At 32.4% G+C, this 18,205-nt stretch overlaps 1 protein-coding gene across 8 annotated transcripts in view; it reads right to left on the bottom strand.

Annotated features, from left to right (window-relative positions):
- EPHA5 (EPH receptor A5) overlaps positions 1 to 18,205 on the bottom strand; it is a 303,231-nt gene that overhangs the window by 262,283 nt on the left and 22,743 nt on the right. For all 8 annotated transcript variants that reach the window (XM_075997884.1, XM_075997886.1, XM_075997885.1 and 5 more), the window contains exon 2: positions 15,364 to 15,428. In XM_075997884.1, the coding sequence (XP_075853999.1) occupies positions 15,364 to 15,428 (65 nt within the window). The remainder of the gene's footprint in view (positions 1 to 15,363; positions 15,429 to 18,205) is intronic.

Below are 18,205 nucleotides of genomic sequence, written 5' to 3'. Positions count from 1 at the left end.
AATTTCACTGACCTCCTTGAAGAAGGTAGATCTGAAATCTTCTCCCACCCCAGCTTGCATATCTAAATTACCGCATCCATGTAATACTAGCATGGAACAAGTCTGATAGGGCCATGTATGGGTTATAATTTCCAGTGGCAGGCTAGCTAATTGTTACTATGCTGCCTTACACAAAATCTCCATGCATGTGTAGAAAAGTCATTGTTAAGCACTGCTCCATATGTCATTATGACAAAGAGAAAAAAATAACACTATTTCCTTACATCACTGCATTCAGATAGGTTTTAAATGGAGAACCAGTTTGTTTGAATTAAAATGTTTCCTAAATTATACTCTAATGAACATTTTTCATGAAGATGCTCAAAAATATAAGGGGTAAAATGTTACCTGATCAATTAACTTGGGAAAACTTGTATGCCCATAAATATATTAAAGGCTTGATATAATGCTAGAGGTAGCAAAACCTGTTTACTACCATTTAATTTAATATTTTCAAAGTTTATTTAAGTATAGAACCCCCTTGATTTAACAGGTTTTTTTTTTTTTTCTGTTTCACACAATCTTTAGCAAAACATCACTTTGTGAAATACTGGCTATCAATTCAGAAATCGTATTCCTCTTTAATCATTTGCATCCTAAAACTTTGTCTTTGTCTTCTTTAGTAAATGCATATCCACTTCATAGAATGTGTAGTTTGAGCAGGAGAGAGAGATCCAGCATGGCAGCACTGCCTTTTCTGTGCCTAACCACATTATACCTTATCACTTCTTTAAAAAAATAGAAATTAGCAATCTGTCATCTACATTCTCAAACTTCACCAAGTTCACATTTGAATTCTTCAACTTTACCACCCCACCTAGGACCACATAAGTGACTTTCTCAGTAGATCAACAGAAATTCTAACTACGAATTAATTCTAGTGATGTCAGAATAATAAAAGCACAAACTTTGGGCATTAAAAATAATCTTAATTATCAGCAACTCTTTTTTAATAGATTAGTAAACTGAAGTAATTAAAGTTTGGAATAACTCACATCTCATTTAACACAGTATGGATTCAAGTTGTCATTATTGTTTGTTCTTGTTTGTGCTGCTGTTTTTGTGATGGTTTTTCATAGTTTTACACTATCTGAATTCATTTAAGAAAAGCAAATTCTTTAATGTATATTGGAACATATCGGCCATACTTGAACAATACCATGAAGAGTCCCAACTATAAAATCCTATGGTTCATTTATTATTTTCACAGCTATGTCATAATCTTCCATCTGAAAATGTGGGGAGGCTGCACTAGAATCTTCATTTTAATATTTTACTGATTGCTTACACAATATTCTATCTTCATTCCCATTTATACTTTCAAAGGACAACACTATACATGTAGATGTCAGAAATGAAGTTCAGTATACTAATGAGTAATGCTACCATGGAAATTACTGATGACTGGCTAGCTAGAAAGCATTATCAACATCTGATGACATGATAGCTACCTTTAACCTTCTGGGTTAATGAAACTCTGCTTTTTAAAACCATATTAAGTTTCCTGATATTAGACTTGAAATTATATATGTTATGTTGATCACAGTAACCTTAACGTGTCTATTTTAAGAATGTAAATAATTCAAAAATTATAAGGCGAGATAAATGCAGCATAAGATCACTATTTTGAATTATCTTCAAAAATTTCATTATTCAATCTTGCATCAAAATAAAACAAACAGTAAACCAGAGAAGCTTGTTTGATGAAGTGACTATTGTACAGGATTATACTCATGGTTATGCCTTTAATTGTGCATTCTGGAAAGATTTTTGAATAATCTTGAATTATTTGAATAATTTGTAATCACAGCAAAGCCTGTAATTCATTTGCATGCTTATCACACATTTGCATGTTATAATCAATTAAAGTCCATGCACGCCCAACTATACAAAACTCTCTTTAAAATAAAATGTCCCCAACAGTCTTGGCAGCTGTCCTCTCTTAATATATATAATATAGAGTGTAATACATGAAATAAGTTAGATGTTCAGGAAGTGTATACACACTATTTCCACTCTCTGTGTTCTAGATCAAATGTTAAGAAACAAAAATGAATTGGAATATATTTACTCAATGAGTTCATATTCATAAACTGCATTATTAAATATTCATGATAATATTTGGAAGTGTTGCAATCACGTAAAGAAATTCCACATAAGAAAAGGAATATAAAAAAAAAAGAAAAAAAAGAAAAGCAATATAGATAGTAAAGGTTGCTTTCCTCTTTTGTTTCTGTAATTTTGTATCTGTAACTTGCTTCCACGCAAGAGCCGACTATATGTGCAGCATAGGGACTTTCAGAACCAGGTCAGCAATCACAAGGGTGATTTTCTTGGGCTCTGAGGAAGCAATGAGATAATAGGATGTTATTAGCTTTCTGCCTACTCATAATAACTGGATATAGACAGGAGTGTAAGATTATCATGCAGTCAAAATAGCATGGAGGAACAGAGGTATCTGTGTTATAGAAAAGAATGATGATAGCTAAAACACATAAAATCAGTTACAGCAATGAAGGCCAAAATATAAAGCTAGAGGGACAAGTATTACTATTAAGAGTTAAAGAAATCAAATAGACCAATCATATAAACTTATTGAGTGTTGGATAAAATTTATTGTACACATCAGGCTTTAGAGATATAATGGACATTATATACTGTAGCAAATCATTTCACTGTAAATTTTGAGAATCAAATACTTCACATTGCTAACTATTTTTATAACTAAATCAACTTTATAAGGGAAAACAACTTTATATTTACAGAAATACATCTTCATCATAATTCCTAAGAGACATCCTCATCAGGATGAAGCCCAGATGCTCTTTTTTAAGCTGCTCTTCTTGCTGCAGGGATGGCCACCAATAAGTACACTTACACTGCATGATTCTATCCTCTTCCCCCAACCCAGATAGAGTTGTGTGCCTGGTGACGGACAGCTGAACCAAATGGAACCCATCATGATCTTTCTCTGTGGAATTTGGAACATTCTATCTCAGTGTGAGCTGGTCACTTTAATACAGGAGGTCAAATTTGGAATTGTAGGAAAGCCATGCACAAAATGAAGCAAAGAAATCTGGTGCAGAGAGAGAAAAGTGAAGAACTAACTAACTGGAAGCAAGAACCAGAGAGAGAAAGCAACCACCATCTAGTTCATGGGAGCTCCGTCAATCCCTTCATACCATTATTTCAAGAATTTCATTGACCTTGGGTCCTTTGAATTAACAAGTCCCCTTCTTTCTCCTAAGCTAGATGAAGTTGGTTCATGTTACTTGAAACCAATTGAAATTTGACCAACAGAATAATAAATGACTAAACTAATTGTAGTTATCTGAACAACTTACAAAGTTAGAATGCCTCTTCCAAACTATCCCTGTAAGTATATTTTAATTTGAAAAAATTAGTTCATCTATACCTTTACTATTTAAAAGAAACATGTGAGTTGTTTCAAAGATCAAGTATATTTTCACATATATACCCACCATTGTAGCCCTGCTCTAGGTCAGGATAAAATGATACATACAAAAAGGTTTTAAAAAAGTGTTAAGTCTTCATAGATTTGTATAATCCCACCATCAAAGAATGTACAAAATTATAATTATTTAGTCTGTTCTTGATAATTGTTTCTTTCCTTCACCATGAATTTTCTTTTCTTGCTGCAATTAGTGTGCATTCTTATTTGGATTTTTAAAACTGAATTTTTCATCAGTAAAAAACAAGTGTTTTAAAAAATGCTATATATGTACTAGCAAGTAAAGTATTAAAGTGACTTTTGGTAAAACCACTCAAGGCTTTACTAATGAATTATCTAGACACTTAACAAGTGACTATATTTTTTCATCTTTAACCCTTTACTTAAATATTGTTCAAACATACTAAAGAGAATGTGTTAATGGTCAAAACACAATGACTTTATAAGTTTATCACAGCCACCATTTACCTCTTGAGAAGAATAAAAACACGAACCAAGAATAAGAATAATGGCAACATCATATATTGAGTGCTTAATATGGGCCAGATACTGTGCTAAACACTGCCTTAATAGTTCATTTGAATCCTTAAAAAACCTGTGCAGTAGGTAGTATTACATATAATTTATACATGAGGAAACTGAGAAACAGAGATATTAAGAAACTTGCTATACATTAGATAGTAAGGGATAGAGCCAGATTTAGAATCTAGATTAGCTGATTTGAAAATCTTCACCATACTGCCTCTAAAGAGAGAAATATTTACATACATTACTGACCTGGATCGAACTCAATCGAGATGTAGCCCCAGAGTTGTGTATATGTTAGTGCAGGTTGTACATTTCACATCTACAGGGAACACCATTACAAACTTATCCATTTTAATACTTGAGGAGAGAAACTGAGTCCTGTTTACCACTGCAATCTCAGTGCTTGGCACATAATAGTCTTTTGGTTAAAAAAGCTGTATAATTAAATAATTTAAAAGGCTGAGTCAAGAATACACCAAATAAAATAGGAACCTATAAATCTAAATTTTGATATTTTTGTTTCACTATTTTATTTTTAGCTTAAAATGCACAGGCTTTGGGGTCCAAACAATCACCACTTCTTAAAGATTTAAATATATAATTGTATATCAATCAGAACAGATAGTTAATGTGAATATAGTTAATGTGAATTTATGTTTGAGGCATAGAGTGCTAGAAGTACAGACAAAAATGTCTTTACAGTGGGGTAGCTTATAATATTCACACAAACACTAGATAATGCTATAAATATCTAATTTCCAATGTGTTCAATATATAATAATTGCTATATTAATGCATCCTAGTAAGTGGTCACTGTTCTGTGGGGTAATAAAAGATTTAACTTGAACTAGACCTTGAAAAACTGATTATCATCAAGATAGGTTGTATGGAAGGTAGATATGGAGCAATTCAGGAGATTTGTGCAAAACACTACAGGTAGAACTTTATATAAATCCTTTGGAGAGTTAAGAATGAAATCAGTTCCTTTGGAGGACCATCTTGGGCCCAGGAGGAGGAATATGAGATGACAAAGACAACAGTGAGTTGGCCCAAAGCACCAAAATTCCAGGCTAAGCAGTTTGGACCATCATTTTCTGCACTAATGCAAAGCTTCAAATGCGAGAGGAGTCTTAAGCATTTTCTCTTCCCCTGCTGCCTTTAATGGAAATAATCAACAGGAATGGCGGATGATTACAGTATATTTTTTCTCTGTGGGAGAGGGAGATTATGTACTTCAAACCATAAAGCATTTGCTTGCAAAATTAATTCAAATTGACTTGCATGGGTGCATTGTCACATGAATTGAAAACAGCTGAAGGATGGTTTTAAAAAAAAGGATCATGATAAACAGCAATCAAACCACTTGGAAAAATACATGGTGTTTGGGCCCCAGGGACCTCCGCAAGGCCCAGTTTTATTTAATATTTTCATTAACGAATGGAAAGATAGAAATAATAAAAACAGGAAAAGCATTATATTTCCATATGGAAACTGGTGTAAATATCAATGACAGAATTTTTTCTTTTTTTAAAAAAAAGAAAACAGCTGAGAGATTGCATGGACTATATATCATTTGGCACAGAAATATTTAGTCAGAGATCTACAAATCCTCTTATACATAATGAAGTGAGGAGACATATTACGACCTAGTATGAAACAGAATTATACTGGGTGATGGCCATTTGGTATAAGTTTATATACAGGTGCCTCACATCACAAGAGAAGTAAGAGTAACTTGCATATGACTTTTTATAAATGATCTGAAACTCTTCAAATTTATGCTGTCTGCTTGTTACACAGGTGGAAAAAGCAATCCAAAAAAGGAAAAAATCAGAAGGATTAGGCATTGGACACAAAGCTAGACAAAGTGATGAGTACGGATAACATAGCTGTACACATTGCAATCTGGAGAAAAATTAGATGGGGGTTGATATGGAGGGAAGAAGAAGGATTGTACAGCATGATCTGCTAACGGAGAAATTGAGTTTGTTTGGGAACTACATTTTCTCGAGGAAGTGGTACTTAAGTCAGGATCTAAAGGAGGGAACATTAAGCTGGCCAACTGCACTTGGGTTAAGGAAGACAGATTAACAACAGGATAGTATAGGTGGAAGTCATCTTCCAGCTTATATTTATGAGTTTCTCTACAATTTAATAAAAGTATTTTGAGAGCCTCTGAAGAAATTATTTGCATCATCTTATATTGACTTTAACTATATAATCAGAGAATCAGAGTGATATCTAATGAACACATAATACATGTGTTTCTCAATTCTACTTTACAGAAATACACTGTGACTATTGCTAATCTAGTCTCATATTTGCATATATTAAAGACTAAATTCAACATTTGTCTCACATGAAGAAACAGAGCTGGACATTTTAAAGAAATTTCTTCATAATTGTTAAGTTTCCATGTGGGAAATCTAAATGCAAAATTGTGTGTCTTCTAAACGTCGTTGTATGCTTAATGACTCTCTTGAATTCTGTAAATTATTTATCTTAATTATCTTATGAATTGGGTGTGCTTTTTATTTTTTTCTGAAAAATAATGAAAATAAAACTACTTTGCATCTAGCTTGTTCTCCATTACACTGGCATTTGCATTATATATTATAATATTCATTCCCTTCAGAATTATTTTCTATCACTGTCCAAATAAAGAGCTTTTCTGGATCCACTAATGTGTTCTTTTTACCTACTTCAGCATTATTTTAATCTTTATTAGCCACTCTGTATACTGTGGGCCTCCATGCCTGTCATTATCTTTCTACTCTCTCAGTAGGAAGCAAAGCCAATATAAGATTCTGCCAAAACTCACCATGATCTTCACCAAAATATAAGTGATTAGCAGTGTTCAAATATTTCTCTTCATTCTTTGCCTTTCATTTTGGGGACAGGGAATCATGCACAAACCCTACACACACACACACACACACACACACACACACACACACACACACACTTATGTAAAAATCTGAATATCAGAATGGAACATCCAGCCTCAGTTTTTCTTAATCCAGGAGAACCCACATAAAATAGTAATGATGTATTCATAGCCCATTTTGAGTAATCTAAGCCTGAGTTATTTTCAACTTCAAAGCAAGGTTCTCTATCCCAAAGAAATAAGAAAATAGAACAAAGTGACAATAAAACAACAAAAGCCATAAACTCCTGTTCTGAAGTATCTACAATGTTGGGCCATTGCTTTTTTTTTTTTTTTTTTTCTCCTTCAGGCAGAAAGTAAGTTACTCTGTCTCCATTTTAGTATAAATATGACCTGAGTCAATATTCTGAAATCTCCCTCAAATGAGTAAATTATTTTGAATGATCCTAACAGCCCCTAAGATCAACATAATAAAAGATTATAAAATAATGTTTATCCTCTTTGACTGGGAAAAGAAAATATAGCAAAAATAAAAGCAGAACTTGCAATACAGCTCAGAGGTGATGCTCAGGGGAATGTGAAGGCTTCCTCCTGTGTACTACAGGAAGCACAGACATCTCAGTGGGGAAAGGCTGGTTCCACCAAAGCAGAGGAGGCAGGTGGATCTTGTGATCATTTGTAACAACAGCGTATGGAAAAAAAGAGCAATAGTGGAATTTCTAAGACGTAAGACTATAATCTGTTATAAACAAACATCACAACATTAATTTTATTCTCATAGGAATAACCCTTGAAAACACTTGCTGAAAATTTCCAGGAAACAATGATGTTTATATCCATGCTTAGACCATATAGATTCATCAACATGAAATGTTCCAGAAGGTCACTGAAACAACTCAAAGGTAATTAGAAGGAAGCAAAATGCATCTTCAGATAGGCTAGTAAAGCTATGGATATGGGACTGACAGTTTAACAAAAAGAAGATAGGAAATCCTTAAGTGAGAAAATATTTATTTCAGAGTCTATTAGGTCTTCAGTTATTCAGCCATATGATTCAATCAGAAAACTGAGACAAGTGTATTGCTTTGAGGTTTTAAAATATATTTTTAATTCTTTCATAATTTTAATTAAAATGGTATTTATATAAAACACAACTTTTACTCTTTAAGAAAGATTATGTTCTTAAAGGGTTTTGTTTATCTTTTTCTACAATCTAGACTTGGAATTTGCTACCAAACATTTATCACTTAAAGGGAAAGTAGGAACTTGCATAAATGACATTCTTAAGTTTATAAACAGATGTAATTCTCCAAATCTCAAAATTTGGTATCAAACATAATAGAAAGATATTGTATGGCACTATCAAGCCACAAAAAGAAAGGAGAAACCTTAAATGCATGGTGCTAAGTGAATGAAGCCAATCAGAAAAGGCTACATACTGTGTGATTCTAACCATACGTAATAATATTCCAGAAAAAGCAAAACTGTGAAGACAGTAAAAAGAACAGTATTTTACAGGAGTTGGAAAGAGGGAGGGGAGAGGGGGGGGGATGATGATTTCAATATAAAATTTGTAGAAAGGGCTGATCTATAGGAAATATATACACAGTTACTCAAATAAGCAGTGAAATTTAGAATTAAGATTAATTACTCGCACTTGACATCAATTAAACCCAAAGTCTATGTTTTGCTGTTTCATTGTTTTTGTTTCTGTTTACAGTTAAGAACTCATCGTGATTTTTTTAATTGCAAACCCTCTCCTCTCCTTAATTTTATTCAAAATGAAATTAAACTGCTATATTGAACACTACATTAGTGTGCTGAAGTATGAACACTCTTAAATTCTAGTTACTTCATTGAATAGTCAACACCAAAGGGACAGCTGAGATAGCTCAGTGGTTATTTCTTTTAACTACCAAACTGTTGTTTTCTGGCTATACTTGTAAAGAAGTAACATAGAAGCAGATTTTTAATCAGCTATCATTCTTTCTATTTCTTTACTTGCTTAGAGGTCACATGCTATATTAAAATATATTATCTTGTTTATCCTAAAAACAACACCTGAGATAGATCATAAAATAGCCATTTACCCCACTCAACAGATAGGAAAGATGAAATTTACATAGATCTGAAAAATCACAGAATGTATTTCAGACAAAGTTGAGAATCAAACTAATTCATCTTATTAACTCTATGTGCATGTATAATTATGTAATTATATGTGTGTGTGTGTGTGTGTGTGTCATATACAAACAATATAACAAATGCAACAGATATTGGGCACCTATGTGCTACACATTGTTTCAACATTTATGGTATAGCAGTAAACAGAATGCAACCTATCCATGCCCACTGAAAATTTTCTTTGAGAGGAATTTTCTCGCCAGCACCAATATCTTTTTTTTTTAATTTTTTTATTTCAGCATATTACAGGGGTACAAATGTTTTTAGGTTACATATATTGCCTTTGCCTCGCCCGAGTCAGAGCTACAAGTGTGTCCATCCCCCAGATGGTGTGCACTGCACCCATTAGGTGTGAATATACCCATCCCCTCCTCCCTCCTCCCACCTGCCCAATACCAGATGAATGTTACATATGTGCACATAAGTGTTGATTGGTATAAACTAAATGTCTGAGCACCATCCAGAGCCTAGTTATGTCTCTAGAGACCTAACCATTTGGAGTAGAAAGAGTGATACGATACTGCATGTGCGAAATACAGAGCATGTGCTTTTCCGAGGTGTGTCACAAACTACTTGAGTGACCTTGGGCAAATATCATCTCTCTGCCACTTTTGAACATCTATAGAAACAAAAGACAGGACAAGAAAATGTTTTACCTACCACCTTGGTTACTCATCCTCAGAATCATAATGCTCACTCACTCAAGCACTAGGATGTGAGGAATTTGTCTTTTTTTCTTCAGTGCTATAGACCCAGTGCCTAGAAAACTGACTGAAATATAGTAGGTTTCCAGTAAATATCTGCTGAATAAATAAATGCCACAAATTTGCATAAAATCTGCTGTAACACAGTACTTCTAGCTATGACCAGAATAAAAAAAAAAAGGAGAGTTAAAGTTACTACCATAAGGCAGACATACAGACACACAAAAATACACACAAATACTGTCTATTGCATACACAACAGCTAGAAAAGACATCCGAAAGCTCAAATTCAAATGATGTGTCCTACTTAAGGTGAAGTACTCAAAGTCTAGCATGAAACTATTTCAGCATGTAACACCCAGAGGAATTTTTTAAAAATTAAGTTGCCCTGAAACTAAAGAAAATTCTGATGGTTGTATAATATATATTTTAAAAAATGACTTTTCATATTGTGTCAAGGTCATAGACTGGCAACTTAAATGAGTGAATATGTCAGGTGGAAAGTGAGTCAAACAGAAGAACTTGCTTATTCTCTTAAAAATGGCAGTTTTTTAGGCCGGGCGCTGTGGCTCACGCCTGTAATCCTAGCTCTTGGGAGGCCGAGGCGGGCGGATTGCTCAAGGTCAGGAGTTCAAAACCAGCCTGAGCAAGAGCGAGACCCCGTCTCTACTATAAATAGAAAGAAATTAATTGGCCAACTGATATATATATAAAAAAATTAGCCGGGCATGGTGGCGCATGCCTGTAGTCCCAGCTACTCGGGAGGCTGAGGCAGAAGGATCACTCAAGCCCAGGAGTTTGAGGTTGCTGTGAGCTAGGCTGACGCCACGGCACTCACTCTAGCCTGGACAACAAAGCGAGACTCTGTCTCAAAAAAAAAAAAAAAAATGGCAGTTTTACTCAGCTTTGGACTATCATGATCATAGAGGGCTCCTGACTGGGGCTTTCTGAAAGATCCAATTAAACAGAGAAACTAGAAATTCAGATTTTATATGAAATCTCTCAATCTTTGAATGCTGACAATGAAATCATATACACACTTATATGCAAAAACAAACTAGCAAACAAAAAAAACAACCTTATGAACTGGTAGATCTCTCAGCATGAAAATAGAAATGCAATAGAAGATCAAATAAAGGATACTTACTAACTGCTAATACTGTGTCAAGTACATCCCTAGGTTGCACTTATTTAATTTTTATTGCAAAAACTAGACGTAATTTATTCCTCATTTTATAAATATAAAAATAAAACGTTATCCTTCCAATAAATATTTACTGAACTTCTATTACAAGCAGGGAACTGAACCAAGTTTTAGAAACACTGTAGAGTGGTAAATATGAAATAACTACAAGAAATCTAGGAGCTTACAATATAATAAAGAGAACAAACACAGAACAAGTATTGCAGGTGCAATGATTGCTTCTAACAAATGTTATGACACATGTGCATAACTATGAGGGATGAATAATGATGTTTCCCTTATATTCCTGACCAATTCATAGATCCAGAATTGGGTTAGACCTTTTTTATCAGTCTGAGAAATAAGTATATTCATTCCTAAGGCCTAAATTTCAGGAGAATGTTCTGAAAGAACTGAAAAAGTGTACCACTTTTAATCAAATATTCTGCATCTTCAATGTATGTATTAATGTTTTCCATAAAATTTGGGAAGTTTATGTCCATTAAGTCTTCAGATATTTGTTCTGACCCTTTGGCCTCTCCTCTCCTTCTGAGACTCTCATTGTGTCTACATTTTTCCCACAGGCCTCTGAGTTTCTGTTTATTTCTGTTCATTATTTTTCTTTCTGTTCCTCAGGTTGGATGATCTCAGTTGTCCTATTTTTAAGTTTGCTGATCTTTCTTCTGTCTGCTCAAATCTGTTCTTAAATCCTGTAAGTGAATTTTTTAATTTATTTTTATACTTCTCAACTTTAGAATTTCTATTTGTTTCCTTTTTTGTAATTTTTCTTTATTGATATTTTGAATTTGATAAGTTATTGTTCTTATACTTTCCTTTAGTTCTTTTGACATATTTTCCTTTAGTTCTTTCAACATATTCAAAATAGCAATTAATGTCTGTAAATGATTTTCTAAACTAATTCTGTAAACTCTGTATTCTTCAATGGCCATGTATAATCATTAAAGCCATTGCTTGGTTAGCTTACTTGACAACTATTGCTTGAACCGATTTTCTTTTTACTAAACCTCAAACCAACAAGTGTTCCCATCTTTGCTGAGGTTCTGTGTGTATATGTTGGGTCATTCCTTCAATATTCATCTAAATAATTAAATAAATATTCTGCCTTAGCCTTCACTTCCTGCTTGTGCAAAGAGGCTCCAAGGTCAGTCAAAGGTAAAAACTTAGGTCTTTCTGAAGTCTTTCCTAAGCATACATACTCCTTGGGCATATGCACATCCCTCCACATGTGCATGGCCTTCTAGATTCACAATAATATTGAGGTACATTTTAAAGCCCCTGTGGACATCTCATTTTCCAGTTTTCCTTATCAGGCCTTTGGTTAGCTAGACTATAGTTTGTCCCAAATTTTATCCACCCTATCACACAGAAGAAAAAAAAAAATCAGGCAATTTCCTCTCTTTTTAACAAACGCCCACCTGGGAAAATGCTTTTGGACTGGGAGAGCTCCAAGTCAGATCAAATAAAGAGTGTCTTGCAATACAGTTTTGCAAGGAGCTACCAGAGAGGTCAAATAATGACAATTCTCTCAGATTTAGTCTTTGAAGATTCTCCTACCCCAATCTATTCCCTTCAGTGCCTACTACGCTGCTGGTTTTCACTGTGATGAAATAGTTTTGGTTTTTCAAGGCTACTTCAGACCTGGAAAGACAGAAAGAATATAGGGCAAATTAAAATGCCACAGACCTTGCTATTTTTAAAAGATTCAGTCATTTTTCTTGAGTAAATGTTCCACAGATTGGTCCAAAACTTGGATTGATTTCCAAGATTCCTAAAAAAGTTGATTTTGACAATTTTTTTTCCAGATTTCTCATGGATTTTATTGAGAAGAAAATTTGGGGAGGCCCTCATTCGACAATTCTTGTGGACATCATTCTGATAATCTATATTTCACCTAGGATAATGTTGCTTATCTAATCATAAGTGGCACAACTACTAAAAATATTAAAAGTATATATACATATATATTTCTTCTTATAATTTTATATACTCTAAACTCTCATTTTCTATAAAATACAAAATTTTCCTTCATCTTGTCTTTGAGTAACATAAGACAAAACATACCACCTGAATTCTACATACATATCTCACATTTGAACAAATGCACATTCACTAAGCTCCTCTAAATTAACTTCTCTTTATTCAATACCAACAGTAGGTACACCTATATCAAAGGAAACATCACATAAAAAACAAGAATTTTGAAAGGATACTCATTATTTAAAAAGCTGAACAGAAGCGGCACAGTAGTAACAAATATATTAGAATAAAAAAGAAAGCACCAAGTTGTTAGAATAACTGCAAAAAATTCCATTCCTTTTACAAAGGAATTAAAGAAATTAATCGTGTTATATAGAAATCATATAAAAATTAAGTAAAGTCCCCCAAATTTGTAGTTGCAAAAGCAACTACAAAATCATAGTTATACTTTCACAGATACACTCTGTCAAAACTCTTTTTTTAATAACGTCTGAGCGGCAAGAGAGGAAAAACATAAAACTAAATTCAAAGAGAATATCATATTTTCTCAGAATTCTAAAAATTTAATTTCAAAACATGTTAGCCATCTTCTCAGAAAGAAAAAAATTTAAAATATTTATTTAATAGATCACTTTTGGCATGTGAAAAATGCGGAATACAAACTATATGTATAGGTTCTTACAGACAGAAGTTAGCCAGCCATTGATTTCTATGGGTTGATGACAGATGAAAGAAAGAAAAAAGACTGGTTGGGGTTAGAGGAAAAAGGAAAAAAAGAAGAAGAAAGAGTATAAGAATAATAAAAGAGAAAAAAGAATATATTAAAAGAATATATGCCATTATTTTGACCCCGAATTTATCTTGGTCATGCAATATTTTTTGGGTTTTGTTATTTTCTTTGCGCCTTACCTTTATGTTCCAATGTCTTAGCAATCTACTAGTGTTACTTTTACATATTATACCTTTAAATTAATTCATAACTTTTAACAACCAAAAAGAATGCCAAATTGATGAAAAACAGGAAAGCTCACTGGGATTAGGATGTTAAAATATAAATTATTACATATTAAAACAATGAATACTACTTGTTTTATTTCCATAGCAACTTTCTTAGTAAAGGACTGATTAACACATCTAGTTTTCTTATTAATTCAAAAAAAAAAAAAAAGAATTTGGGCTGTTTGGATTGTTACAACCATATTTGTTATAATATTTGATTACTTAAACTAAAATTAATCTTCAATGTTTTATAAAATATTGGCATGCACTATTTTCAAGATGAATTGCATATGTGCATGATATTATAATTGTTCTAGGAATTCAAATTGTTTAAATATTTTTTCTTTAAATAAACAATTGAAAATATCATTTGTCTTTATCATAAGGTGATTCTATAATGAGTTTCAGCAGTTTTAGTCTGGAAATTAGAAAATATTAAAGTTATTAGGTAATAAAATCTTTTCTCAAAGTCCAAATTATTTTAATATAATAGTCATGCAATACATTTAATATTTTCTGTGTAATATGATGATTTTATCATGTTTTTATTTTTCCATCATATAATATAGATATGTTTTAAATTGAGCAGATAGTAAGGTAGTATTTTTAACGTAATCAATGTAGTAAGATTGTTGTATCATAAATACTTTGAGATGTTTATTGTAAAAATAAGACCAAATTTTCACCCAAAAAACTTCAGTGTTAATGTATACTGTAAAATAATTTATTTTAAAAAAGTATAAATTATAAAAATCTCTTAATAAAAACATCTTTGAAAAGTTTCAGTAAAGAAAAATTCAAGAATTAGAAAACCACCTTTGAATGGTGACTAAACTGATAATCTTAGAAATTTTCAATGTCAATGGAACATACTGGAATTCCTTATAATATTTTCATTTCCTAATTCTATAAATGAAATAAAAAATAAATTGGTCCCAGCTTTCAATCAAGTCATAGACATGGTCATAGAATCTGGTCATAGACATGTTAAATTTTATTTTCGATGCAATATAACCATGATGATGGTAAATAAGCAGCAAATCAATGATTTTTAATATACAACAATTCTGAAAATTTCTTGGTTGCTTCAATCTGAAATTTTCCTGAATGATGAATGAAACTTCACATTTCTTTGTGGAAAAATACTCAAGAAGAAAATAATATATTTTTTTACTCAGGCATTGAAAATCCTTCCCTGTTATTCCCCTTTCCCTGTCAAAGTTAATTTGAGGTTCTCTGACACCATCCAACACACACAGTCCCCTCCTCTCTTAACAAGTATGTCCAGTAAAATTTCATCCATGATACATTTATCAAGATGTCTATGCATGAAGCTTAAGTTTTAGAAAAAAAATTCATAAACACATACCCCATTTTTTGGAAAAGCAATCCATCCCAGGTCCCCCATGACAGTGCGTGAATCCAATAAATTCACTGAAAGAGAAAGAACACAAAAATGAATGAAATATATAATATGGCAGCCATATTTCAATAGTGTTATTAAAAGTGCATTTTGTTTACATAACTTAAATTAGATTAAGCTCTCACTGTGGTGAATACAATGAGTATAATTTTAAAAAAGTATTGACATAAAAAAAAACAAATGAATAAACATTTGGAGAACAATTATAGCAAAAGTCATTACCCTACATGTATTTATTTTTGCCAAGCAAGAATAAAGGGAAAAAAACTAATAATATGAAAAAGAAAAAAATGAGAGAAAGGCCCACGAAAAGGAAAGGCTCATGCTGCCTTTAAAAAGGCTCTCAGTTTTGGGATTAAGCTGCAGTCATAAAACTGTAGCTAAATGTATTTTATTTTCTTCTGGAAAGCTATTATGAAACAATTAACAAATAATTTACATTAAACAGAAATAAACTATTCCCAAGCTTGTAACTTTTTTTTGTAATATTAACAAAAATCTGTAATCCAAATTGCAAGTTTAATTAAGAAATAAATCTACACACCCTTAACAAAGACAAGGAAATTGTAGCAGTTCTTGGAGTTCCTGCTATAGTTGAGTCCACTGTATTCCCAAAGATATCTTCTACTTGGATATGACCATAGTCTAATAGTCTAAATTGTGTTTTGTATAAAACTGTCAGATGCATTAGCTCTAGAAATTCTAAGATATTTGGAAACTCCCAAGATGGAAGTTTGAATACCATCATTACAAAAGGAAGCCATGGATAAATAAGTGCACACAAACACACTCACACTCAAACACATTCACACATACACAGAAACTCACACACACACACACACACACATATACACACGTATACTCATATACATGGAATTTATATACTGTCCTTGGAAATCAAACTAGATTAAAGGGTACTACACAGGTGAAATGTTTTAGACTTGGATCACAGATCATTATCGTTCCAACCTATTATACCTGACCCACATGGATCTACAAGGCCCATTGTGCAACTGACCTACTTTGAATGAATCTGGCATATGGAACCAAAAGAAAAACTTCTCCATTATTGCTAGCTAGAGGAGCCAGTATCTTGAAATACCACCAATTCTAAAAGAATGATTCTATCTGCAAGTGTAAGTCTGGGGTGTTAAAGGAATAACTGTTGACAAACTGGGAAATCTGCTGTCATACTTTATAAGAGAATATGATAAAATTATTATGATTGAGGAAATCAGGATTCACAACTGAAATTCAAGTTTTCTACATGTTATAAAAATTATGTACATTTAAGCCTTATCAATTTATTTCACAATACTACAAATTAATGAAACAAAAGTACATTTGTGAACATACATATCTTATAAGCCAAGTTAAAAGTCTACAACAAGTAGACTTTTACAACAAGTCTTAGTCTTAGACTAATACAACAAGTATTAGTAACATTAAAACAAATCAACAAGCTAAAATTTGCAGAAAAATAGAAATATGCTGCATATTACATATATGTATATATAAACTATTATTGCTAAATATAATAGTTTATTCTCTCACTACTTTCTGGGCTCTAACTATAAAAGTGCATGCCTTATAATGTTTGTATCATTTTTTGCCTACTCACATCATACTGGATTTAAAGAATAATAAAATAAATAATTTGTGAAATTATCAACTTCTTCGAGGGATGATGACCTAACCTAAAAACTGATGTTTAAAACAAAAAATACAGGCCAAAATTGTTCTAGAACCCACTGACCTTGCAAATCCTGCCAGTCATTTCACTACATTTAATTTTTCAGTTAGATCAATATTCTTTTCTTCTTTACTCTATTGTTGGCTTTTCTGGTTTCCATGGGAATAAGGCTACATTAAACTTAAATGCCCTTGTCCTCATTTTAGTTTTTCTGGGACACTAGGGCTATGTCTAGACATGACTAAATACCAGGGGAGTGCAGAACCTAAATTGTTATGTTTATTCGACTTAATGATTCATTGGATTCACCTTTGATATTGACGAGCACTGTATCTGTGTAGATTAGATGAAGTAGAGCAAAGCAGCAAACTAAGGGTGTTAGTATGATGGCAGTCAAATTGAACTTAATCCTGTGGTGTCAAACTGATGTGCATAGGAATTCTAGGAATTCATAACCAGCCTCCCATGAGAAACACAGCATTCCTTGTAGACCTCTTAATATGTGGATTTGAAAAATTCATTATAACCAACACATTACAGACATCTTTTCAAAATTTAGTTCCCCTCACTTGAATTAACTTTAATCTAAATTACTATTTTTACCTTTTTTTTTATTTCTGAAAACATGTAAATATAGAAGTAAATTAATGACCTTCAAATACTAGCTTGGCTGCTAATATAACTTATGGGGAGTCCTTATTATTGAAATATACTACATAATACATGAAAATAACTGCAATAGAAATCTATATAATCTTTTCTATGGTGATCTTGTCAAAAGGCTTTCCCTCAGATAAATAGATTAGGAGATCTACAAAGAATACAAGTATGTCACTTCCTTCTACTGTCTAAAATTTTTCTCCTCCTGGAAACAAATGATTTCATAAAATTCACAATGTGAAAAAGGTATTTACATATGCTATTAGTGAATAGGAAATTGACCAAAAAAGAGTAAAATTAGGTGTTTGAAACAATTGCTTGCAGATTACTACAACTTTGTTTATATAATACAGAATAAATTAGGATTTGATGCCCCAGAGAAAATAGCTAAAATTTATGTATAAATTATAAAATATGTATCTTTATTTTACCTCC

This window comes from Microcebus murinus, chromosome 26 (assembly GCF_040939455.1).
Source record: "Microcebus murinus isolate Inina chromosome 26, M.murinus_Inina_mat1.0, whole genome shotgun sequence".
Taxonomy (NCBI): domain Eukaryota; kingdom Metazoa; phylum Chordata; class Mammalia; order Primates; family Cheirogaleidae; genus Microcebus; species Microcebus murinus.
This window is presented reverse-complemented; position numbering and strand designations above follow the sequence as displayed.